The 27,455-nt window shown below is 47.7% G+C and overlaps 1 protein-coding gene across 1 annotated transcript; it reads right to left on the bottom strand.

Moving 5' to 3' along the window:
- Positions 1–22,933, bottom strand: LOC147692827 (protein SPMIP1). Its single transcript, XM_086939048.1, has 2 exons — positions 22,340–22,933; positions 1–699 (listed from the first exon to the last, which is right to left on the bottom strand). Exons 1-2 carry the CDS (start codon positions 22,773–22,775, stop codon positions 569–571), a joined length of 567 nt encoding a protein of 188 aa, XP_086795174.1. The 5' UTR covers positions 22,776–22,933; the 3' UTR covers positions 1–568.
- Positions 22,934–27,455: the final 4,522 nt, after the last annotated feature.

Raw genomic sequence — 27,455 nt, 5'->3', positions numbered from 1 at the left:
TACAATTGTAGAATGTGTTTATTTGTATAATTATATAGTTGGAATGAAAGAGTCAAACAATCTCTTCAAATTTGATTAAGGTTAACATTTTAGCCTTCCTACATGGTCGAGCAGATTGAAGATTGCTGATGTGTATTTGCATCTATTGAATAAAATCCTTAGCTTATAATCATGATGCTATGAAATTGAGAACAACTCTATGGCCTTGTGGCTAGTATGTTCATGTATGATTCAGCAATATTTACACGCCCTGTCTAGTGCAATGTTTCATTCTAGCAACAAACCCGCCTCAAAGGTCAAATAAGACAAAGTAAGAATTCCTTATTCTTTGAGGGTATGCAAGGGGAGTGGAACCATTCTTACCTAGTAGAGAACAGTTCACTAAGTACGCCTTGCAAACAACTAAGAGAACATGTTTAGCTTCAGGAATCAGTGATGACACATGATCAATAAACGTGTGCATTCATCTCTACATTAGACCACAGTTTTGCTCCGACTTCATGGTCTGACAGACATATAAAAGCACTCTTCCGAAATGGCTTTTTTTGTTGCAAAATAAAATGACCCCTCATCCGAAGGTGTACAACATTCGATCAGTTTTTGATGGGTGATGGAAGATTCCATTCCTGACGTAGAACGTGTCCTTGACTATTGCTGAGCGCCCATGAATGGGGTTCCGGGCATCTTTCACCACATCACCTGAAATAAATACAAAATTGTCATTATCAAATGATGCTCACACTGAGACACACTTTTCTAGGCATTGGGTTCTTGCATTCCCAATGAAGGGAGTTGGCTTACATGTACCCAAAGGCCAATGGACTTTGAGAAAGGCTACTCTTAAATTACAGGTTTATCTTTTAAAGACTCTAGCACAGAGGTCTTCAAACTTTTGGAAGCCGAGACCCCCCTGTCAACATTTTCAAACGTAAGGACCCCCTCCTGACAAAAAATTCTAAACCTCTAGGTTATGAGGAAGGTGAGGACCAAATTATGCGACAAGCTTGACTAAATTGTGTGAGTAGAAAATGTAAATAATGTTCTGTGATGCTGCGTATTTTGGGGTAGCATTGCTTTAATATTTAGATTTTTTTCAAACACAGTAATACTGAGGAAAGATTTCCCCCCATCAGTACCAGTTTATAACCAAAATACAGCAATTAACATCAGAAAGATGTCTATTCAACCTCTGTGAAGGGCCTCCCAATCCGCAGGAATATGTGCTGCCACATTAGAAGCTCACCTGGCCATGGCCGGGAGCAGCAAGGGTGCATTCAAACCGTGGCGGTCTTGTGCAGAGTTAAACAGTTTACCCATGCCCCTTTCCTCTCAACCCCTTCCTTCCATCCCTCTCTTCTCTCCTCTCTCAACCCAGGATCCCTCTCTCACATTGCAGGCAGATGGTTATTAGCCCCAGGACACCTTTTGGTAACAGTAGCGCACTACAAATGTAAATAATAGGCAGAAGCAGGGGATCCACTAGACCCGAACTTCGGGGGAGGGGTTAACACTCCCAGCCAGGGCTTGTCCAAGCACTGGTCGCACACGGTGCAAAAGTCTTTCCACCTTCTCCATGAATTCCCTCACTACCACTCACCAACAATACACCTGATCTCTCTATAGCACCTGTCTGACAAACATTTCATTTTTTTATAGCGTTACTCATAGTTTACTCACACTCAGTTCTGTGATGTGCATGGTACATCTTCTTTGTACCAGGCACTTTAACCTTCTGCACTGTGTGCGTGACAAGAGTGCCCATGTGACTGCATGGTGAGCAATGCAACAGTGTGAGAGTAGGGTAAAAGGAGTGACTGCAGGGTGAGTGAGGTGGCCATATGAATTTGGGTTCGGCTGTAAGTGCAGAGTGGGACGAATTAGTGCATGGTTAGTGATGGCCTTGTTTGAGTGAGCTACAGATTGAGCAGTAAGGGGGGGACAGGTGAGTGGAGTGTCACATGAGTGCAGGGTGAGAAGTGTGCTCGTGTGACTGCAGGGTGAGGTACAGAGTGAACAATTCAAGCAAATTTTTAGTGCAAATTTTTAGTGCAAAGTGATCACTGTGAGAGCAGGGTGAGCGGGTGAATGGTGTAAGTGCATGGTGATTGGCGTGAGTGCATGGTGATCAGTGTGTGTGCATGGTGATCATGGTGATCAGTGTGAGTGCATGGTGATCAGTGTGAGTGCATGGTGATCAGTGTGAGTGCATGGTGATTGCTATGAGTGCATGGTGATCGCTATGAGTGCATGGTGATCGCTATGAGTGCATGGTGATCGCTATGAGTGCATGGTGATCAGTGTGAGTGCATTGTGATCGCTGGTAGTGCAGGGTGAACGTGAAAGTGAAGGCGAGAATGAGACGTGAGTAGTCTGAAAGCAGGGTGCATTTCCAGAAACTTGAAGCGTAGGGTTTCAGATATAAGTTAAACTATTGCTATAATGGCATTAATCAGGGTTCGAGGGTGGAGGAAATAAATAATGTGCTGATCCTGCAACAAACTTCCAGTCTAATGATTAGGGTTACCAGCTCATTATTTTGATGGCCCAGAAGTAAGCAGTCACCTACAGCTGTATTTTTTGCACTTATCTGTGAATACTTAGAACAGTAAATATAAATAGAAAGTACTTTTAATTGTGTTCTAGGGATGCCTCAATGATCAATGACTAATAATTAAAGAGAATAAAGACAGAAAAGTCACATAACTAATTAATACCTACTTTTTTATTTATAACTCAATTTAGTGTCAAGAGCAGGTCTCTGCAGGATCTTTAAACAACACATAGGCATGTTTCTTTTGGCAACACAACTTTATATTTCTTTTCATTAAATGCATTCTCACACTACAGCAGTAAGTGTAAAAATACAAATGTTAGGATTAGGCAGAGTGGGGGCCCAGGGGGTACTGAAACCATAAAAAAACGAAGCTTTGGTAATCAGTTAACAAAGGCATGTAAATATGCTAATGGTCTTAAATGACCTGTGAAAAACTCGGGCCAGAGATAAGACTCCAGACACTGCCCAGCCGAGGCCCCAGGAGCACGAGCTGCACTGCAGCAGCCCGGGCTGAGACACAGGATGGGGGACGAGGGGGGCTGAAGCCCTGGAGGCCAGGGCAGAAGTGACACTGTGAAGGCGCGACCCCCTTTGCATCGCTCCACTGCCCCCCTGGGGGTCGCGCCCCACAGTTTGAAGACCCCTGCTCTAGCAGGACAGGAGAGACTAAACCTACAATGGTGCCAAGAATGAAAAGAATGAAGAAAGCCATAGGTGGGGCTTCAAACCTGGATCCATGTATCTCAAGTCTAGTTCCCCACTTCAGAGGTCCAATGAAATAGAGCTGCAGGGTGACATAAGGGTCTATTTGGAAAAGTGGGGGAACGCAAGGAAGGGGAAAGTAACACAACAAGCACAACAGAGGAGAAACGATCAGTCAAGCAAAGATGCATTTGTTTTAGGTACGATTGCAAAAGGACAAGGAGTAAAGGTGACATTTTTAGGACGGAAGACAACTAGGAAGATGCTAGGGAATGGTTTGGGCAAAAGCTAAACTCTAGAACCGTTCTTCTGCCCCACTTAGCGTACTATTACGTAGGATCGTCCTTAACTTTACTACTGAAGATCTCAAAGCTTTCTTGAGGGAGCTGTGGTACAAAATGGCTAGGAAAAATAGCAGTTATTTCCAGAAGAAAGGTATATGGCACAAAGAGTCTTAAACTGTACTCGCTGTTAAAGTGAAAGCCAATGCAGTTCCTTCAGATGGAAAAAAAAAGTGGAGGTAAGGACCCACAAGTAAGCAAAAGAACAAATGGAATCAAAGCGGACGTATCGAAAGATGTCCTATGCTGCTCTTTGAGGGCTGAGACATGCCGGATTAAAATAATGTACACCTGAGATAAATGCCTGCACTAAATTACCAATTTGGAATCATTTGCAAAGTTTATGGTTATCCTTATCAACTAATCCTGTTGAACATTTTAGTAAGCGATGCACAACTGTGCTCTATGTAGTACTTGCTACCAACACTTTGGAGAATTGTGAATTACAGGTCCTACTATTGGCCTACTCAATGGTGCTCATGCTATTAAACTTTTAAAAAACTGAGACGCCCCAGTGGGGTAAAAACCTATAAACTGCAGGTTACTCGGAGATCTCACCAGAATTCAATGAACACCAATCATATTGAGAATATAGGAAAAAATACTCATTACCATATCCTATATTCCCATTTTTCATAATAAATCTTCATTTGGTCTAGTACACATCATAGATGACTTATGTGAGGGATGGGGTAATTTGAATTCCTGGGAGGTGAGGAAAAGCCAGTTCTGATTCCTCTTTTTCATTAACTCAAGAAAAGAGCTGGTCTTTAGCTTTTTTAATTTTTAGCAATATGGTTTCATCACAAAAATAATGTCCGTGCCCATTTGTTCTCAGTCCTCAAAATACATTAAATTACAAGATCTCTAGATGTGTGTAGTTCAACTGAAGATGCCTCTGGGTGAACTATATATGGAGTCTCATAAGCGATTTACATTATGTTACTACAAGTTATAGACATTTGTGAAGTTTTGATATGTAGACGTATCACTGCCACTCCCATGTACATCAGTGTATGTCCAATAATAATCTTTCTGTGCAGTTCTATCTTTTCTGGTGATTTCACATCAAATACATTTTCACCAGAAAACTTCTGAAGGTAACACAGCACAAAAAGAGGCGAAACATTATTTCTTAATGTAAATCGGAAAGAACATCAGTCCGCATTCGAGTTCCATCATTAGAAAACTGACGTTTATGTAAGTAAAGTACATTAAGGTTAAAATGAAACTTCATCCAAAAAGTAAAGCAAAATCTGTGAACTTGAAAGTGGCAACGGTCAGTATGTTTAGACAAGTAAATTGGTATTCCTCAGCACATCCTTGTTCGGCATGATAATTGTGTGATAATTGTGGCATGTTTGTGTTGCCATTATAACGGATTTTCTACAGATATTTTTTGTGCAAAATAAGCTTACCATAAAGTAATTGTTTTGCATAGTGCCTGGTAGCACAGGCTATTCGTTTTACAGCACTCTAACGGGTATGTGTTGCGAGTAAACAACCCAGTCTGGAAAATCAGGATTGACCATTCCTATTGAAGCATGACCAAGACTGATCAGCAAATGGTGTTTTTTAGGTCTCGGTAATATCCGGTCTGCCGAAGGCAGACCGGAAGTCCAAGATTTAATGTTGTTTAGTAGGGCTTCAGATCCCGCCTCCCTGCCCTGTCTCTCCACCATTGGCTGGCTTCCTAAACAGAGTCCAGCCATTGGAGGAGAGAGCCGTCCCTCCAAAGAACATCCGTCTTTTTCGGATTCGGGGGCATGATTTTTTGCGTTCTTTAGCCCTGTGACGTCATCCGTCACTCAGGACAGCAAAACACGCCCCCGAATTCAAAAAAATCCGGAAGCTTGGGGGCCGCCACTTTGCTGCATCTACCGAGGAGGTAAGTTTATCGTGCGTGCCTTCCTCGTCGCGCTCTCGCCTCCCCCGGGCCCCCACCCCTCCCTCCCTCTCCAGCGGCCATGTGCAGGAGAGCCTCCACGCCGTAGTGCGAGCTGTGACTGGCTCGAGACCCCTCTCTGCACCTCCCTCCAGAGGGGGCACGGCTCTGCACAGCCACAGCTGGGTCTGCCTGCCAGCCTGGTCCCACTCGTCCCACAGCTCACACCGGGAAGGAAGGGGCAGAAAAGGGGTCAACCCATCTCTTCACCTTTCACCTGACTGCAGCTCCGGTCTGCAGAGAAGATGCTGCCCGGGAAGGCGGCCCTGTGCATCCTATTGCAGTTCCTGCTGCAGTTAACGCCAGTCTTCGAGGCGCTCCCGACGTCCCAAGGTAAGAGAGAGGGGTGTGTTTCACGCTCGTGGCCGCTTTGTGACAGACTATGGGTTCCATCTGTGGGAATGTAAATGCATGCATTGAACGCACTTTGTTTGGTTGTATGCTTCGATCCCGGGGCGCCCCTGCCCTGTAGTGGCGCAGCTCTGGCTTTCATTAGAGCAGTCTACACAACACCCTCGAAAAATGCCTGGTCAGCAGTTCACGTCTACTGGCACGTATGGCACCCGCTGGGAACACTTCTTTTCAACAGTAGCAGCACACACATGATGCTTACACAACTGCTCCCTTCTTTCAGAGCATCCGAGGCCGATGTACCCCACCGCAGACGTCCCCCAAAGTCAGCAGGGCCCACTTGGTATTTTCTTCTATACTCACAGACACAACAAAGAGGCGTGCTTTTAGATGCAGATCACACACCTACAGTCACCCATGACGCAGACTGACGGTCATGGACACTTACACATTCATTCACATGGATCGACAAACATACAATCACACATGCAAACACATCAACACATATCCAGGCGCATTAACACAGTTCAACATGCATATATGCAGATATGTATGCAGACAACTCACAGAGGCACATTTACACATAAACAGCACACATGCACACAGTCACAGACAACACACTTCCCGGCAAACACACACAGACAGATGGACTGGGGAGAAGATGGGCTGACAGAAGGCTAGAGAGATGGGTGACATACATACTGTGCCGGTCTGTGCTGTACTCCCTGTCAACAGACCTACAATCAGACATGCACCGTACCAGACAGAAATGTGTGTTTCTATTCACATGGGCCAACACACGGACCATCACTCGTGAACCACAGTCCGGCAGATGCACAGGCACCTACGAACACAGGTCAACAGGCATAAAGGTACGCATTCAAACGTACAGGAGTGCACAGACCAACAGGCAGAAAGCATGCTTGTGCCCATCTATATGTACAGAGGCACATCATACACACACGGGACAGGATGAACTGGACTCCGGGGCTATCTGGCAGTGCTAGAAGCGCCAGACTGACAGGTTCTAACGCCCAGAGACCGGCTGCACGCCTCTGCAGGAATAGGTGCGTGCGTGTGCATTTGCCTTCCTTCGTGCAGTGAGTTTGTATTTACAAACAAGTGAGTTCTGCACTGGTGGGGTGTAGAAGGGTGTCACAGAGATCTCTCCATATGGAAAAACACACACATTTAAAAAGCAGATGATTCGGGTTCCTGCTTCAAACTGTGGCAGCGTTAGCTGGTATGAAAGTGTGGGTAGCTTCTTTCCATGTATGTGCGTCACGGGCGCGCTGCATCTCCTCTCCGAGCCCGGGGCGCCTCTGCCCTGTAGTGGCGCAGCTCTGGCTTTCATTAGAGCAGTCTGCACAACACCCTCAAAAAATTCCTGCTCAGCAGTTCACGTCTACTGGCACGTATGGCACCCGCTGGGAACACTTCTTTTCAACAGTAGCAGCACATACATGATGCTTACACAACTGCACTGTGGTTGGTTTCGTGTGCTCAGTGCCTGTTGCCAATTGGAATCTCTCCAGTGAGTGACTTGAACATGATGCTATGTTGTGTTATTTCGTGCATTGGTGTGCACGACGTGCGCGTCATTGTGTGAGCGCGAGTGTCACTCAATGGTTTCCATAGCCTGCTCTCGAAAAGATGTCATTTGTTCCTATGTGATTAAGTGTGGCCGTCATGCAAATTTAAGTACTTTTTGACCTCGTGATAGGTATGCAGCATATATAAATAATACTTTTGGAGTACCCCAAAGGCACCTTGGGACTCACAAGAGGTAAAAGTGCTATACGTATACCAATATAATACAATTGTGCAAGGCTAACGTGAAGTTCCCTGTCTAGCCATAAGAGGTCTTTTGAGGACTAAAGGGTTAGGGAAGTAAGTAGGTTTGGCCATTTTGCTACCAAGCCCATTAAAAAACACTTATTGGCTGTGGTAAAAAAAGGATGACAGTTCAAAATTATGTAGTATTCACAGCACTGTTAGGCCACACCCCTGCAGTAATTCCAGAAAAACTGACTGGCCTACAAACAAGCTTGCAGCCTGTAAGTCTGCACAACTAGAAGAAAAGGCATGGTGGCAAATTGTCACATGGCCTCAACTCTTACCACCTGGGGATCCTCCATTCCGCTTGTATCCGGATTGCGATTTCTGGGACCACTACTGAACAAACTTGTCCAGGCCACCGTTCTGCCCAACTCGGCTAAATCTTTTTGCATTCAATCACTCCTCAATTGCACTAATGGGGTTGCTCATCTGCATTTGGTCAAAACTTTCACTGGCTGACTAGATGCCACGACTGACGCTGGCAAATGCATGGGTGGACAACACAGATCAAGCAACAGTCTGTATACACGTTCTTAAGCCCAGCAAGATTCTTACCTTTTGTAATCTCCCCATCCTCAAATCGCTTTGAGGCTCCAGTTAGTGGCAAAACAGCGATTTACAAAACTCGTAAAGCGATTTACAAAACTCGTGAAGCAAAGAAAAACAAACTCCTGAAAATGGCTTCTAGGAAATTTCCTCAAAAACAATGTTGTCGCCATCAGCAATTTCGTGGAGGGACGTCCATATGATGTAAGAATATGGGACAGAAAATGTGCCTTGCTGGTTATTGTTGATATTTATTGGCTCATGTATAGCACTGAACCCACCACTTGAATCTCACTTTTGGTAGTACAGAATAGCCGGAGCAGTTCTAAGGCGCAAAGGCTTCGAGTTATAAAAGATGCATAACATAGCAGAGTAATTCATTGTATTACAGTACAGTACATACATCAATATCTGTGTGGGCTGTGTGGGCTGTGAGAGCTGTGTTGGCTGTGAGAGCTGTGTTGGCTGTGAGAGCTGTGTAGGCTGTGAGAGCTGTGTGGGCTGTGAGAGCTGTGTGGGCTGTGAGAGCTGTGTGAGCTGTGTGGGCTGTGAGAGCTGTGTAGGCTGTGAGAGCTGTGTGGGCTGTGAGAGCTGTGTGGGCTGTGAGAGCTGTGTGAGCTGTGTGGGCTGTGAGAGCTGTGTGGGCTGTGAGAGCTGTGTGGGCTATGAGAGCTGTGTTGAGAGCTGTGAGAGCTGTGTTGAGAGCTGTGTGGGCTGTGAGAGCTGTAAGCAATGTAAATAACAATGCCATTTATTTATAATAACAACAACAACAAAAATAATGTCATGAGCAATGCCAATAGCTCTACCTTTAATAATGCCGAGACCATTGCATTGTAAATGCTTGTTTTTTCTGTATTGGCACAGATAAGCTAAAAAACAATGGCATGGAATTCATGCAGGATAATTATCAGCAATTCAGATCAATTCAAGCATTTCCATTTGTCACTTATTTGCTGTCTAATTCCTCTGCACTCAGTGGCACGCTGCCAATATCGTTGAGGTGGTGTTTGTCAGCAGCGTTAGCTAACACGTTTGAGCCGATAGTAACAATATTGGGGCATGTTATCAATAGAAGGCGATAAATATCGCAAAGCGCGCTTAGTGCTTTTTTATTTATCGCCGTCTATCGCTGGAATTTATCGTCCAGTTAGCGGGTTATTAACAATGCGTATCTCGATGCAATAAAAATTCCAGCGATAGCGGTAATATTACGTTTTCCATGGAACAACGCTGGTTTTCCAGCGATTTTCCATGGAAAACGGCGATATGCCTGATGATAGGGCCCTGTGGCCTTAGCCCGACTATCCACCCCCCTGTCAGGTTTGCCTGCGTTAAGGCAGAGGTAGCACAAAAAAAATCAGCGTAACACCGGACGTGACCTCATTGTAAATATCGCGAAGCCCCGTTAGCGATATTTTACAATGAAGTTTTACGAGGCACGCCTACCTTGCATCTCTTTAGCAATGCAAGGCAGAAAGAAACCGGGCGCTAAGGCAAGGAAACACGCGCTAGTGTGTCCTTGTTAATAGAGCGATAAAATTATCAACGTTTTTCGCCCGAAAAAGGACGCTAAAGCGGCGATAATTTTATCGCGGCCCCTTGATAATATGCCCCTAAATTTGTGATTTGGCAATTTGGATTGTAGTTTACGGATGGTATTCATATTTACAGGCACGCCTCTACAGGAGGAAGGAAAGTCCCTCTAGTTTAGGGCAAATTGATACAAAGTGAGTCAAACTTTCCTTATGTAGATTGAAAGTCTACACTCGGATGAATTGCCGGGCCCCGGGGAAAGCAGAGTCGCAGACTAGTCTTTCCCCGGGGTCTTTCGCGCAGGGGATAGTCCAGGCAGGGGAAGGGGAGGAGTTAGGGGGTGGGTACTTAAGCGCGGGGGAGGAAGGGATCTTCCTCTTTTCTGCGCCTGGCACCATCGGGAGGGAGCTCGAAAGGAGTTGTTAGTTAGTGCATAGTTGAGGCCTAGTACTACTTTTGGGAATTGTACTCGGAGCTGTTTTGCGGCAGCTGGGATTGTATCTTGTTTTCTTGCTCTTGTGGCTAATTTGGTTGGGATGTCTGGGGTGTCTGCGGAACAGGTCCGTGAGGCCTTGTTGCTGCTCGCTAGGGCCGGCCGCGAGGACCTGATTAGGCCCGGGGTCATGGACCAGGCCTGGGTGGGGGCCACCAGGGGCACGAGGGCTGCCTCGGCAGGGGTGCAGGCGGCGGTTTTCGCCTGCTTGGATGACGACCAGGTTCAGGAGGGTGGCCCGGGGGCCAGGAGGGGGGGGGGTGTCCCTAAGGATACTGCGCGGGGCGGGAAGCGCAGGACGACTTCCGCGCGCCCCTTCCCCCAGTTGGTGTTTTTGCCTGGGGCCTCGGGGGCGGCCGTGCGGGCCGTGCCCGAGGGACTTCCGCTCCAGGGTCCTCTGTTGGCGCCGGACGGTGCTGCGCAGGGGGTGGAGCTAGGTGACGCCCAGGCCGGGCCCGCACCGGGCCTGGCCGGGTCGGTGGGTGTCGACGGGGCCCCCGGGCCCTTGGTCCGCTTGGAGGAGGCTTCTTTTAGTGTGGGTGGGCCTGGGCTGGACCTGCGGGTGCCTGGGGGGGGCCCGATTGACTTGTCCCGGGGCTCTAGGGCGGGCACCCCGGCCGTGGTCAGGCCGCTGGTGCCTGGGATTGCGGTGGGTAGGAGTGCCTCCCCCACTCTGGTTCCCATTGGCGGCCCGGGTTGGGTCCAAGGTTTCCATCAGGTGGGTTTCTTCCCCCGGGGGGGTGAATTTTTTGGCCACGGCCAGCCGCTCCCCCCTCCGATTTGGGGTTCTGTCTCTTGGGAGGAGAGGTCCAGAGGGGAGCGTATCTTGGAGCAGATTCAGGAGGTCAGGTGGGCCGAGGAGACGAGGGCCCGGGTTGGTTCGGTATGGGGCCCTGACATAGAGGGGCCTCCCACCCCCACCTCGGAGGAGGAGAGGGAGGCGGAGAGGCAGGAGGAGGAGATTCGGCAGGCGAGATTGAGGAGGTCAGGCCCGGCCGCCCACCCTACTGGGGGCGCGGCCGAGGTAGGGACGGCCAGCACGGCTTTGAGGCCCGATGGTGCCGGGGCCCTGCCAGGTTCGAGCGACCTGGGGGGCGGGAGGGGATCCAAGTCGGCGGGTTGTCGGCAGAGCCAAGGGGGGCCTTGCGGGGCGCAACACGGCTCCGAGACGCAGGGCGGAAGCAGTAGGGCAGTCCGCGGCGGCTGTCCCTCCCCCGCGGGATCGGGCAACGAATACTGGTGGCGCCACCGGACCGCGTGGCCGCGAGAGTGAAGCCAAGCGAGTGAAACGTGCTGTGAAGTGTGTCTCGAGTGAAGGTGTGGATCAGGAACCGGTGCTTGACCTGGATTACAGTGCTGAGAGCGAGGAGTTGGAAGAAGGGGAGGTGCGGGATGACGTGGAAGGCGTAGGCCGCGCAGCGGGGGGTGACGACCTTGGTGTCTTGCAGGTCGACCCCGGATCACGGAAGAAGACTGGACCTGGGAAGGCCCGTGGAAAGGAGTCCAGAGGACGCCCCCGGGAGCGGACGGAGGCACTAACAGGTGAGAGTGCCTGGTGGGCGGTTTGGGATGACGCACCCCGGGGTGGGGAGGGGCGGAAGCGAGCCTGCAGGTCGGTGGGAGTGGGGGATGGGTCGGCGAGGGAGGGGGGGGCGCCTTCGGGCAGTCCACCTGTGGATGGTAAGTCGGTGGATGGTAAGTCGGTAACTTTGGGGGTGCAGACTGACAAAAATGATGGGAAGGATGAGAAAGGGGTGAAGCTTCCGAAGAAAATGCCTTACATGGGGCTGGCAATGCCGTTGGGGTCGCATTTGTCCGAGAAGATGAGGGAGAAGATTTGGAAACATGAGTTTGTGGACGTTTTTAAGTTGTTGCACCGGGGGGTTCAGGCAAAGGAGGGTTCCAAGGAGGAGGAGTGGGAGTTGACGAGGCGGCCTAGGGTGCCTATCACCATGGAGAATTGGACTTTGGCCTTTTTGATCTATGCTAGCGTCTATTGTCTGAAATATCTTGACCGGGCGATTGCGTTGTTCAAATACATGGACATTATCCGTAAGGCTCAGATGCAGTTTGGGGGTTTTGCTTGGTTAAGCTATCATGAGGAGTTTCGGGCCCGGGTCAGCACCGATCCAGAGAAGAGCTGGGGGGAGGTGGATCAGGAGCTTTGGATGCAGTGGATGGCGTCGTCGCACTCGTCGGCCTCTACGCATACGGCCAGCGGTTTACCGGTGTTGTATCGGTCTTTTCCGACGCGTCCCGCCCAGGGCGGGGCGGGGGCGGAACTGTGCCCAGCACCATTGTGTCCGGACAGCCAGCCAAACCGGGAGGGGCCACAACGGGGGTGTGTTGGAGCTACAGTCGGGGTTTCTGCTCACGGTACCCGTGTAAGTTCAAACATGAGTGTTCCAAGTGCGGGGGGAAGCACCCCGTCACTCAGTGCCTCTCACTCGCCACCCCTTCGGAACAATGGCGGAACGCCAGGGGGCGGGGACAGCCTGGCCCGAAGGGCGCCTACTCCGGTTAGGGTGGAGGCGATGGCCCCGTGGCTCGCATGCTACCCTGACCGCGAGGCCGCGGCGTGGCTCTTTTGGGGTTTCACCGAAGGCTTTCGGGTGGGTTATCAGGGCCCCAGGGAGCGGCGGTGGGCCGAAAATTTGAGGTCGGCGAAGGAGTTGCCGGGTGTGGTGGCTGCAAAGTTGCAGAAGGAGGTGTCGGAGGGGAGAGTTGCGGGCCGTTTGTTGACTGGCCGCTGCCGGACCTGATCGTCTCGCCGCTGGGGGTTGTGCCGAAGAAGGAGGAGGGGGAGTTCAGGATGATTCACCACTTGTCCTGGCCGGAGGGGAGGTCGGTGAATGACTTCATTGCGGAGGAGGACTCGAGGGTGCTGTATGCGTCGGTGGACGATGCGGTCCGGATGGTGCGTTCTTGTGGTCCCGGGGCTGAGCTGGCGAAGTGCGACATCAAGTCGGCTTTCCGGCTCTTGCCGATTCACCCAGCGGATTTTGGGCTCTTGGGCATGCAGTTCGGGGGTGCCATCTATGTCGACAAAGTCCTCCCCATGGGTTGTGCCATCTCCTGTGCTTTGTTTGAACTGTTTAGCACGTTTCTGCAGTGGGTCGTGGTGCGGGTGAGCGGGTGCCGCGAGGTTACTCACTACCTGGACGACTTTCTCTTCCTGGGCAGGGAGGAGTCGGGGGATTGTGGCAGGGCTCTGTCGCGTTTCCAGGCCTTGGCTGTGCAATTTGGAGTGCCTCTCGCGCCTGAGAAGACGGCTGGTCCCTGCTGTTGCCTCACGTTCCTGGGGATCGAACTGGACTCGGTTGGCTGGTTGGCGCACCTGCCTGCGACTAAGGTGAAGGAGATTTTGGAGTGTCTGGAGTGGGTTGTGGGGGAGCGGCGGATTCCTTTGCGGACGGTTCAGAGGCTGCTAGGTTTCCTTAACTTCGCTTGCCGGGTTGTGCGGGCGGGGCGCACGTTCTGTCGGCGGCTCGGCATGGCTATGTCGGGGGCAGTGCTTCCGCATCACCGGGTGAGGATCTCGCTGGGGGTGCGGTCGGATTTGAGGACTTGGATCACTTTTCTTCGTGATTTCCATGGGGTGCCATTGGAGTTTGATGAGGAGAGGGCAGTGTGGCTATGCCAGATCTTTTCTGACGCGGCTGGGTCAGCGGGGTTTGGGGTCTTTTGGGATGGGCGGTGGTGCGCGGAGAGCTGGCCGGCCTCCTGGATGAAGCAGGGCAGGAGCATTGCTTTTCTCGAGTTCTTCCCTTTGCTGGTGGCTCTGGTGGTGTGGGGGGATGACTTTCGGGACAGGACAGTGCTTTTCCACGTTGACAACATGACGGTGGTGGACCTTGTGAATAACCAGAGGGCGAGGGACCTGCGAGTGTTGAAGCTGTTGCGAAGGTTCATGTTGGCTTGTCTGCAGTTGAATGTGGTGTTTCGGGCCACACATGTCCCTGGAGCGAATAATGACATTGCGGATGCTTTGTCTCGTTCGCAGTGGCAGCGGTTCCGACATCTGGCGCCGGGAGCGGACGCCTGCAAGACCGAGCTGCCGGCCGGCATCTGGGCCTTGGGGGAGTGGGGATGATTGGTCTGGTGGAGGGTTCGTTGGCCCCGTCCACGAGGAGGACATATCGGCTGGCATGGTCTGAATTTAGTTCTTTTATGGGCTGGACGGTGGATGGTGTGGTGAGTGGGGAGTCGGAAGTGCTGGGAGGTGTGAGGGGCTATGTGCTTTCCTGTATGGACCGTGGCCTGACTGCTGCTACGATTTCTGGTAAATTGGCTGGCATTTCCTTTTATTGCGTTTTGTTTCTGGGTTTCGACCCCACCAAGGATGTGGTGCTGGCTCGCATGTTGCGGGGGTGGGGTCGGGAGAGGGGCGCCGGGAGGGGACGCCTGCGGGAGGCGGTGACGTTTGAACTGTTGGTCCGGCTGGTTGGGGTGTTGCCGGAGTGTTGCTATGACCGGGCCGAGGTGGGCCTGTTTCGCCTGTGCATGGTGTGGATGTTTTTTGGGGCGTTTCGGGTGTCTGAGTTGTTGGGCACGAGGCGGGGGGCCGGTCGCTTGTTTGAGGATGTACAGGTGGATGCGGGGCGGTTGGGGATATGGCTGGGCCGCTCGAAGACTGATCAGGTGGGGCGTGGTACGTGGGTGTGGCTGAATGAATCTGGTGGGGCGGTTTGCCCGGTGCGAGAATGGCGCTCCTTCTGCGGGGCGGGGGGCCCGCGGGGGGGTGAGATTTTCCTTCATGCTTCTGGTGCGAGAATGTCGGCGGGCCAGTTGTTGGCGGTGTTGAGGATGGCTTTGGGTCGACTGGGGTTGAATGGCGCGGGTTTTGGTACTCATTCTTTCCGTATTGGGGCTGCGACGGCAGCGGCACGGTTGGGTTGGTCCTGGGATCGGATCCGGAGTATTGGTCGTTGGAAGTCTCGCTGCTGCGAGCGGTATGTGAGGAAGTAGTTGGGGTCCCAGGCAGGTTTTGTTGGTTTACAATGTTTCTTTTGCCTGTTCTAACATCTTTTTCTTCGTAGGTTGCGTGGGTGGCCCGGGTGGTAAGACGGTGACGTGGATCGTTGGGCACTCCTTTGTGCACTGGGCATCCAAGTACGCTGACCAGCAGGTTTACGGCCGTAACCTGGGACTGAAAGGACAATTGCACGAGGTGAAATGGTGGGGAGAGAGCGGAATGCGATGGGGGGCACTACTGCCCTGGCTCGCGAAGATGGTCCCACAGAGGGGATGCCCGGATCTGTTGGTCATTCATTTGGGCGAGAACGACCTGGTGCAATTGTCTGGACTGGCTCTGTTGCAACTCATACAGAGGGACTTGGATGTGCTAAAATCAAGGATGGCGGGGGCCTGCATTGCCTGGACGGAGCTGGTCCCCCGGAAAGTTTGGAGGGGGGCCATGAGGCACGGGGCCATTGAAAAGGCACGGAGGAAACTGAATCGGGCAATGAGACTTTACTATGTGGACAGGGGGGTGAAAGTCATTTTGCATCCTGGAATTCGCTTGGAGGAGCCTTTAGCCTTTAGGGAGGACGGTGTGCACCTGTCTCGACTGGGGAATGCATGGTATATGATGGAGCTGCGGGATGTGGTGAGCAAGTTGTGGAACGAGTCGATCTGGTGCCGGAGGGAGTGACTTTGCAGTGGTGGACGGACGGCCCCCTTTGGTGGGGGGGGGTGGGGCAGTGTACCGCCCTACAGGTGGCAGGTTTCGAAGGGATAGGGGGTCAAGAGCGGGCATACCCATCCCTTGAGGGGGAGACTTGGCGCAGGACGGATTGAAGTTTGTTTGAAGTTGGCAATGACTGGGGGGCTGGAAGGGTGATTGACGGACAAGAGGAGGGTGTTTGGAGCCGCTAGGGCTCAGTGATGACATGGATGATTGAAACGAATGGGGGGGATGTATGTTTGGGGAGTTTGATGTTATTGTTTACTGTTCTATTGTTATGCTCAGTTCTGGTCTAATAAATGGCCTTTTACGCCTATAACTGCGTGGTCTGTTTATTGCGCGATGCCAGGCCCCGGGGAAAGCAGAGTCGCAGACTAGTCTTTCCCCAGGTTCTTTCGCGCAGGGGATAGTCCAGGCAGGGGAAGGGGAGGAGTTAGGGGGTGGGTACTTAAGCGCGGGGGAGGAAGGGATCTTCCTCTTTTCTGCGCCTGGCACCATCGGGAAGGAGCTCGAAAGGCCGCCCACCCACCCGGCAGTTTGAGGTGGTTTCTTGGGCCGGTCAGTTGCGTTGCCAGTTTAGGCCAGAGCTGCGGTGGGCAGGTTTCGAAGGGATAGGGGGTCAAGAGCGGGCATACCCATCCCTTGGGGGGGAGACTTGGCGCAGGACGGATTGAAGTTTGTTTGAAGTTGGCAATGACTGGGGGGCTGGAAGGGTGATTGACGGACAAGAGGAGGGTGTTTGGAGCCGCTAGGGCTCAGTGATGACATGGATGATTGAAACGAATGGGGGGGATGTATGTTTGGGGAGTTTGATGTTATTGTTTACTGTTCTATTGTTATGCGCAGTTCTGGTCTAATAAATGGCCTTTTACGCCTATAACTGCGTGGTCTGTTTATTGCGCGAGAGGTTTCGAGGACCATTTTGGCAGGCAGTCTGTAGTTTGACACAGGCCAATGCGCAGGTGTAGCGACTTGATTTTATAAAAGAATCTGAGTAAGACTGTTAAGTACCACTGCTGACAGGGTTGTTTGTAAGAGCCAGTGACCATCCACGCATGACTTCCTGTGCTAAAATCTTGCTTATCCCTGTTCCATAAAATCCTCTTTGTTTGTTTAAAGATGTTTTAAAGAGGTTGGAGGCGGTGGCGATTCCCATACTTCATTTGCCGCCAGCTCATTCGAGGTCATCTCAAAAGCCTGCGACAGCTATTTGTTTTTGTCGGGATAGCAATTTCAATTTCTTTCCACATCTGAAAGCGCAATGTCACCTGTGTGGACAGTCTTACTCGTGAAATGTACTTAAATAAGGAACCAAGTTGAACTCGTACTCGATTAAGCAAGCCAACTTCCAGCAGTGTCTGGAACAGAGAGGCATTTTGAGGGAGTTGAAAGAGGAGGCGAAATGTCTTGCCTTTTGCAGAATGAAGAAAGAACTTCCCCGGAAAGGCCTCTTTTCCAAAGCTGATTGTTGGAAGGAACTTGGCCTTTATCACTGTAAGAAGAGGTGCCAAAGTTGGGCAGTTTGCGGTGTAGGGATTGAAGGGCTGCAGCTAAGGAGGTGGGCTTTGGCTTTAATGAGTTAAGATGTAAAGGATAAGACAGGCGACCCTGCAAGATATTTGTAGCAGGAGGTTCTTGGGACCGGCAGGCTGTCCAGGAGCCAGCTGCCTTTCTTTTCAATATTCCTTTTGAACACTACAGTCTGAGTCTTTGTAAGAGTCACAGCCATTTTATTTTCAATACAGTAATTATGGAGACTGTTTAATAGCAACACACAAAGATGATGGACAGAATACTGAACATTGACAAACATTCACCCCCAGTCACAGAGCTGGGTTAAATCCATTGTTTTCTTGCTTCCCATGCCACCCCATGTTGGACCCAGCCATATGTAAATCAATCTTGACTGTGCTCTCGAAGGGAACTGCCCAGCCAAAATGCTTGGTCAGGTCCTTCCTGGACCGGAAAACAAGCATCCTGGGAACAGTGGTGGCTGGTATCATTTGAAAGTGGTAGGGCGTAAAATTTGTGGTGGTGTGCACCATGGCGAGCGAGGCCGAACAATGTGAGGGTTGGGCACCTTTACTTCCTTTTCTGTATCCAGGGCGGACATTTGGTAGCATATACCTGCCTGCATCAGACACAGGGCCGGACTGGGAACCAGAACCGGCCCTGGCAAAGAGCTTGGCCGGCCCCCTCCCCCCCCGCCCCCCACTCTGGGAGGAGTGGGAGGTGCGGCCGCGCTCTGTGCCAGGGCCGGTTTTTGGCCGCTTTTGTTACAGGGCCGTTTTTGCAGCATAACGGCCCTGTAACAAAAACGGCCCCCAGGGGGCAAAAACCGGCCCACAACCATGCGGCCCACCGGGGGATTGCCCGGTGCCCGCAACGGCCAGTCCAGGCCTGATCAGACAGGATCCTGGCATCCAGGATCCTGTCACGTGCAGGCATGTATATGCTACCAATGTCCACACTAGATAGATAAGTAAGTAAAGGGGACAGGTCGTGAAACTCAAAGGCTCCTTCAGGTCTGACCAACAGCCTGTTTGGGCAAACAAGCATCTGTTTTGGTGGGATCTCATCTCCCAGCAGGGAGCAGCACTGGAGGCCAGCAGTGCTTGAAGCGGTCACGGACGAGCGATACTTTGATGTGTGTAGTGTAGTTCACACTTTAGCACAGAGCCATGCTGTGCAGACAGTCACGCCCGCTAAACCCATCCTGTCACAGAGGGATTATAGCGAATAAAGTGGTGGTAATTGGTTGTGTGTGCAAACATTATTTTAGCCCAAATCCAAGGCAAGATTTTTCTTACATTACATAACACTGAAAGCAAGAAAAATCTTGTGGCGGATTTCATCTAAAATAATGTTGGCACACACATGAGTGTTTTGGTATGCAGTATTTCATTTAGCTCCCGAGATAGACACTACTGCAAAAGAGACTCGTAGTGACTTATTTTAGAACACGTTGCAAAGGAAAGAATATACATGGTAAATACTAAAAAGCAAAGTTACCAGATTAGATATACATAAACTAGTAAAAGAACCACTAAAATGGAAACGCAAGTATCTTTCTGACTGCATATTAGAAATATTTTACTCAAATGCTGACAGTGAGTTTGTGAAGAGTACAAATTCATATTTTGGGTAAATCTTAGTAACGCTAACAAAACAAAGTTGCATTTGTTTTTTCTTTCACTAACTAATGGAATGTGCATACACACATTTGTACAGTACAGATTTGGCGTTCACAGTTAAACTTCCCTAAAAATAAAATATAGGTCATCTCATTCATTCATTTCCTTATTCAAACCCACTCCCAGCCAGAGGGAACACCAACAATGTTGGTTCCCAAAACACACAATACCACGTCGACAAGGTCAGAAAAACTAGGCCCAAAACACCCCTTCCCCTGCTTCAATTTCATGCGAGACTGCCTTGCAAACAAAACTGGAGCTACCCAGCTAATCGAAGCCCAAAAATAAATGCGCAGACTAGTCTAGTGCAAAAAAAAGGTAAACCGCTTTACTGCTCCATAAATCCCACTTCTCCCCCGGCCCCCACTAAACTTTAACGGCCTTCCTTTATTCAGTTAAATGGTGTTTAAAAGACTTTTTTACACAGTAGTGGCACTGGTTTGAGAACTCACCCCTTCCCACAATTAATGATGCACGCCACTTATTTTATCATCAATCCGCTTGTTTGCGCTTTCCAATTATTTATCCAACGTATATCCTGGTGGAGATAACTGACTGTACTGTTTTGTCAAGTTCACCTTACTAGCTTGTCAAACGCGTCCACATAACCGCTCTAGCAAAACCCTTCAGATAGCATGAAGGAAGTAATTAGTCAAAATCAATAAGGCAGGCATTTAATTTAACAGGCCTCACGCCACGTTTATTACATCTAAACAAATATGCCGAAACCAGCTTACTTATATGGCGGAGGCTGCGTGTGTAGTGTAATTCCCACTTTGGCACAGAGTCATGCTGTGCAGACAGTCCCTGTCTTGACTAGTATAAATTAGAATACAATGTTTTTTTCCCAGTCTTTGATTATCCTAATGTTGCAAAAAGGGTTCTTTTAGATAGAAATCAATTCTGGTTATTAAAGAGAACCACCAACCATGGTATTTCATTCTAAATTCGGAGTTTGTGTTTCTCCATACCAATCACTATTAAACTAAACTGCCTACTAGTATGATTGTCATGTGACTCCTACACCTTGTAGTCCTTTGTCTTATGTAACCTTTCCTATACAGTGATTTACACACGTATAATTGATTGTCTCTGTGTAATGTGTGTGAAGTAAAGTGCTCTGATACGCTACACTGGTATGAGCGGCACTGTAAATCAGATTAAATGCATCTGAGAGCGAGTGTAGTTGTGGAGACTTGAGGGGCACTGTTAAAGGGTGGTAGTGAGGGAATCTGTGGCAGAGGGAGTAATTGAGGGGCAACAAACATTGTCGAACAGGACTCCACCCACGCTAAAGCCGGTCACTACCACTGCCTATAGTTCTAACACCAAATCAAAAACAAAAATGGTAATTTGAAATCCCCTTGTATCTGCAGCATACCTTCAAGTTAATTTATGACCTAGTAGTGGTCTCCGTTGTTCTAAGTATTTTTTTTATATATGTACAATCTTTATTTGTTTGCAATGGTTTGCAATGGTGTCTTATATTTTTGCATTATATGTGTCGTGTTTTTGCCCTTAACATAATTCTGGCGAGTAAAGAGGCCACACACAAAAAAGATTGTCCAACGAGTATTAGCATGTGCGCGAGGGATACTGGTGAGAGGATTTACGTTAAAACAACTTACTAAGTATTAATGTCATCCTAAGGTGGCACAATAATGGCAAGGAAAGATAACAGAGCCTTTTGAAATTTGCGATTATTTCCACGGTGTGAGGGGTTTTCTCTTGTTTCATTTTATATTTTGAATGATCCCGCACCTCATTATCGCAACAGGATATCTTTCCCTTTATGAGACAGAACTGGAATGTATATCATGCACTCATCTGGAAATAATCAGTTAAGATGGAGTGAAAAATATGCATCTTTGTGAGACCTGCATCTAGGTTTTCCATCCAATATGACAAACGTAATCCATTTAACCCCTTCGATGCGGATGACAAAGCCAGCTCGTCATGGGCGTTACCTGCGCTGCGCGCATGACGAGCTGGCTTTGTCACGTTACCCGCGATTTTCAAATTTCAGCGCGCAGCGGGAAAATCCGCTAGCACGCATGCGGTTAATACAGTTTTAAAATATATGGACTTACTTCACTTTTATATTTATATTTTTGTCCATGTTACTGATATCCACATTAGGTCTCTTCAGATCAAAAGTCCTGGGATGTCACTTTCTGTGATGTCACTTCTTGGGGGTGTTACATACATGCAAATTAGAGGGGCCTCACACCTTAACTTTCGCCCAGGGCCCCAGAAGTTCTAGGACTGGCCCTGTATTCTGAAGCGACATTTCGCTTGCACTTTTACTTCGGGGGATGTAGAATGAAAGTGCAGAAAATGTGGCAAAGTGGAGACTGGAGGGAACAAAAGTACCAAACCTGCTTAAAGCACACACTATCAATTCACAGATTACAGGGGGATTTGAGTTTTGAGTATGTTATGTAGTCATCTGGAAGGGGGTGACTACACTCAACTGAAGCGAAGCATGAAGGGCTTTGAAATTAACTGTAGGGTTTTTACTGCACATACGAAAAATGAAGCATACTATAGTCACGACATTCAGTCGTGTGTGAGGAGAGGTCACACATTTACAGAGAATAGACGACTTTTAGGGAAAAGACAAAGGGGTTTGTTCTGAAATAACGAGCGTTAGAAACTATGCACACAGGACGCTGTGTTAACTATGCAAACATCTGTTTCTGAACAGTGCCCCTCCCACCCCAAGTAGCGCGCAATAATGTAGGATTGTAGGGGGAAGATTGCAGATACGACAAACGCGTGCTAAAATGTCTCTTTCTGAGCAGCGACTACGACAGGCACGCAGGCTCTCGCACACATGCGTAACATTCAGGGTGCTGGGTTTTAACTAGGTGCGGTTACACAACGCTCCACAGTGACAGGTGAAGTGCAGGAGTATCCCTGGCGACGCACGCACGCTGGCTCATGAAGCCCATTCGAGGTTTATGGTGTTGAATTTAGGAAGCAGTGGTCTGGGGAGCAGACATTACATACGTGAAGCATCTGGCTAATGGTATTGCTTTTTGAACACCGACCCTCGCGCGCGCACACACACACAGCAGGGGTCGGGATGGTGGATTTTTAAGATGCAGTAATAGAGGGCAGAGAGTGAGTAACTGGGACCCCCCTCTCACCTAGCCTCCAGCCATACTCCCAGGATGACAGCAGGGGGTGCTGAAACTTGTCTTCGGGGCTCTCCAGCTTCCGCCGCTGCAGGTACATGGACCGGCCCTGCCCCTCCTTGGAGAATCCCTGATAGAGCAGCGTGCGCGTGTGGGGCGTGGCGGGTCTCATCTCCGCGTGGGAGAGGGTGCCCTTGCTGCCTCTGCCCAGCTCGGGGGGCGCCGGCTCTTCCTCCCGCTTCTCCTCCTCTTTGCTTGGCGCGTGGATCAGGGGCAGCTTGGTGGTGACCACGGGCAGGTTGGCGACCACCCGCCTCCTCCGGATGCCGGGCAGCGGCTGGCGCTCCTGCTGCCCGTACTTGGCCTTCCAGGACACCCGGGTGAAAGCCTCCTTCTCGATCAGCTCCTTCCAGCTGTTCTGGTTCCTGGTGGTCAGGAGGTCCCTCATGGTTAGGGGCTCCGAGCCGGCCTCTGGTAGATGGAAACAGCCCCGGCGCCGCGGAGGAGCACTGTGTACAAACCCGGAGCCTCGGTCTCCAGGGAGACGGCCCTGTGCTGGGGGCAGGACTCGCTGCCAGACTCCCCGGGGAGCAGAGGCAGGGCCGCCGGACAGGTAACTAGATACAAAAGACCGTCAGGGATTGACAAAGCAACCGGAAGCATGCAGAGGACAGACAGCAGGGTGTCAAGACACCGAGAAACAAACATGCCACCGGCACAAAACAAACTGGAGTCAGCTCATGTTTACAAAAGTTTCTTGGGCAAGTTTAAAAAAAAATGCAAACTTTCTTTCGTTCTTTAAAATACATTTATTGCCGACAGGAATTGTGAAAATAATGGATATTACAAAAAATCAACAATAACAAATAAATTTCGATTTTTTTTTACTATAAAAATAAACGGGGACCTGGCAGCAGAAGTAAGCGAACACAGCAGTGATCATGATTTGACAAGCAGGAGATACCCAACATAACTTTTTATTTTAGCTAATTAAGGGGTTCTTGCACAGCATGCTGCATAGATTATTGGATGTGCTGATGCAACAATCATTAACAAAGCCAATGGGTATGCCTTCACGAATCACGATCCGACACACAGACGTCATCTAACACGCCCACTTTGTGCAGCTGAAGGGTTCTTGCTCAGTATGCTCCATGAATTATTGGTTGTGGTCATGTGACAAACACTGGGCCTGATTATGAGTTGAGGTGTTATTTCACCCCTGAGAAATAAGGATACCACAGGGTACGTTATTTATCGGGTGCAATAAATAACACCTATTATGAGTTAATGGGGAATAAATAACATGCAGATTTTGGTGTTTAACGCACCAAAATTTACATCCCCTGTTACATTTTGGCAGGTTTGACCAGACGAAATTTAATGAATGTTGGGTTATTATTTAACATAAGCGATAATTGCATTTATTTAGCTCTTCCTACCCCTGAATGCAATAATGAGTTCAGGGGTGGATGACTGGATGAGTGACTAGAGGTGAGGTCAATCTGTGAGAGCATAGAAGACGAATGGGCCAGTAAGCAGATTTATGAATTAGTGCCTGGATGAATGCATGGGTGAATCCAAATCTTGAATAGATGGGTGAATGAGCTTTGTGATCTACATCATCATATGCCCTTGCAACAAACTATACGTGGGTAGCACTATCAGACTCCTCAAGACTAGAATCTTGGAACACTATCGGAATATAAGCAAATCTCTCCGCCTACAGAACACTTTCAGAATACCCTCCCCATCAGAAGACAATCAAGTTCTTTGGATTGGAACATATCAAACCACACTCAAGAGGTGTCAATCATGAACTAAGAAAAACATGAAGGGAGAGTGGGCTAATCATGAGGCTGCACACTGTCGATAAGAGTCTTAACAAAGATGGCGAGAAGCACTCCTTGTTAAAACGACGGGCCTCCATCTGAGCCTGTGTACCTTCACCGGTACACATATCTGCAACATACTGTACGATGTCGGAACCAATTTGTCTAATGCATGAAGACATACAGCAGTGTAGGGCTGACTACAATGAGAGAACACATGACTATGATTATATGCTTCTCATATTCACAAATTTAATTTAATGTACCTCACAGTTTAATTCATATTTGATGAAACATTAGTTATAGGATGCTTTCCTTTTTTCAAATATATGTTTCACTGCTATGTCTGCCTCTGCAGACATAGTATTCCTTGTGCTATCTACTTCTTTATCCTTACATAGGTCAAAACCTCTCTGCCTGAAGCTTTCTGGAAACCTTGCTGGGATGAGTCAAGTTTGTATTCTGCACCCTATAATGTGGCAACACGACAATAACACATGTGTACTAATATATCTTGCACTTAGGCTAAAGATATGTTATATGCTTTTTGTCTCTCACTCACTTTATATGTGATGCATAGTTGGGTTCCCTGACACAACATCAATGTAAAAAATATCGATGTTAAAAATATTGAGAAAAAAATATAGACAACAAAAATATCGACTCTTATACTTAAACAGGCAAGTACAAAAATATAGACTAAAAAATATTGACATAAAAAAATATAGATGTCTAAATATCGACTTTTATACAAATATAAAATAAAATAATATATATAAAATACACTAAATATAAAATTAACACAAAATACATTTAATATACATTTTTATAAAATATAACAAATAAACGTAATAAAAAATACACACAAACATAATTTATATTTATATTTACTTTAAAACAATTAATAAACTATTATTTTTAAAATATGTTAAAAGTTTAAAATATTATAAGAAATAAAAATGTATATTAAAGATTTAAAATATAAAAAAATAAAAATGTATAATAAATAAAACTATTAGAAAAATATTTAAACTTACATTTCACAATACAATCAGTGCAACAGTAGGGAAAGTGTTGGATAGTGGAGGGGAAAAATTTACTATTCCTACTCCAAAGAGTGCAACAGTAGGGAAAGTGTTGGATAGCGGAGGGGTAAAAATTACTAATCCCACTCCAAAGAGTGCAACAGTAGGGAAAGTGTTGGATAAAAGGGGGTTAAAAAGTACTATTCCCATTCCAGTGAATGCAACAGTAAAGAAAGTGTTGGATAGCGGAGAGGTAAAAATTACTATTCCAACTCCAGTGAGTGTAACAGTAGGGAAGGTGTTGGATAGCAGATGGGCAAACATTAGTATTCCCACTCCAAAGAATGCAACAGTAGGGAAAGTGTTGGATAGTGGATGGGTAAACATTACCATTCCCACTCCACTGAATGCAATAGTAGGATAAGTTCTGGATAACGAAGGGGTAAACATTTGTAATCCCACTTCGGTGAGTGCAACAGTAGGGAAGGTGTTGCATAGTGGAGGGGTAAAAATTACTATTCCCACTCCATCGAATGCAACAGTAGGGAAAATGTTGGATAGCGGAGAGGTAAAAATTACTATTCCAACTCCATTGAGTGCAACAGTAGGTGAAGTGCTGGATAGCGGAGGGGTAAAAATGACTATTCCCACTCCAGTGAGTGCAACAGTAGGGAAAGAGCTGAATAGAAAAGAGGTAAAAATTACAATTTTCACTTTAGTGAATGCAACATTAGGGCACATGTTGGATAGCGGAGAAACAAAAATTACTATTCACACTCAAACAGTTAAAATTAAAAAATTAAAAAAAAAAATCCTTAAGAAACAATATTTAAAAAACGAAATCTAATATATTAAACATATAAAATGAAAACATATTATAATATTAATCACATATAGCAAAAACCTACAAATATTATATAAAATAAAATAATCAATACATTAAAAAAAATATTTTAAACCAGAAAAACATGACACCCAACTGGGTGTGTGAGGGCATTACATTCCAAAGAAATGGATTCCCATCTCTTTGACTCTGTATCCTACTGTCCTTTGTATATTGCTAAATTCTAGATCATTCAGGAACAGCACAACTTTAATTTTTATTTTGCATTTGGGCAACTGTGCTGGACCTCCTGTATAAAAGCCCTTTGTCCCTCTATTTGTGAATATTAACTGGTCCTTATCAGATAGCATACAAATTCAATGCAGCATTACAAATCTGATTCCCCTTATGTTTCTATGGATTATGTAGCACCATGGAACTTGTCAACTTTCCTCCTATGACTTTCGGACACAGGTTTTATCCTCCTGTCACTTAATCTGGAAAACAATATTAGGGCACTCTAGGACGGTAAAACGAAATCATGAATTTAATCATGAAATTCCTCCTAGTGTGTATTGTTATAACCATCTGATGTAATGTTACAAAACTGACTTTGGTGTGAGAGAATCTTTATTGGATCTTCCAAACACATGTGTCAAGAATAAGAAACTCTTATACTTCAATAGAATGACAATTTACTTTTTATTTATACAGTACAGACAAACAAAGTTGGTGATAACTCCTTTTTTCTTTTCTTTTTTGTTTTCCCTTCTCCTGCTCTACCCTTTCTTACATTTTCTTTCACACAATCTAATGTGCTTTTATTTATTAATTTTTGCTTTCTCTTTGTTTCATTAATTTATGGTTATTCTTGGGATCATATCATGATCCCATTATTCATTTCGATATGTCTTTACACAATTATGATTACTATATGTATGTTCTGTATGGTTTATCAACATTATGATATGTTTATGGAATACTAATCAGCCTTGAAAAAGCCATTGGTGTGCCAGCCATATGGGTGAAACACGTGTCAGATTTGTTTCTATTATTTGGCTCACCCGTTAGAGGAGGCAGACTCTGATGCAGAGGTCAGACCCGGGACCAGGGTTCAATTCCCGACGCGGCAGGGTCTTGAGCTCATAATGTCCACGGACTTGATAGTTCTCGCCTCGGGGCCTACTCTAATCATGGATTCATACTCTGCAACTCTGGGCAATAGCTTGCTTAATCTCCACTACGGCCCCACCGCGATGGGATGCATGGTCTTCACCTTGGGGATGCCCAGTAGGGGTTATCTCGCAGGGAAAAACCAGGACGGGTTCCCAAAGCAAGCGCCTTGAGACCTTACGGTGATAAGGCGCTATATAAGAGTGTATGATTTATTTATTTAAATAAATACAAAACTAAGAAAAACCTATCGCATATCTGTATAGTGGGACATT

Source organism: Lissotriton vulgaris, chromosome 9 (genome assembly GCF_964263255.1).
Source record: "Lissotriton vulgaris chromosome 9, aLisVul1.2, whole genome shotgun sequence".
Classification (NCBI taxonomy): Eukaryota; Metazoa; Chordata; class Amphibia; order Caudata; family Salamandridae; genus Lissotriton; species Lissotriton vulgaris.
Note: the sequence above shows the minus strand (reverse complement) of the source record. Positions and strands in the feature narration are given on the sequence as shown.

Bases quoted from the DNA above. Each gene is read 5' to 3' on its own strand.
- LOC147692827 (XM_086939048.1), bottom strand. From the start codon at position 22,775: ATGAGGGACCTCCTGACCACCAGGAACCAGAACAGCTGGAAGGAGCTG. The intron at 700-22,339 runs GTGAGAGGGGGG...TATTTATTTCAG, and splicing joins GGAGTATGGCTGGAGGCTAG to GTGATGTGGTGAAAGATGCC.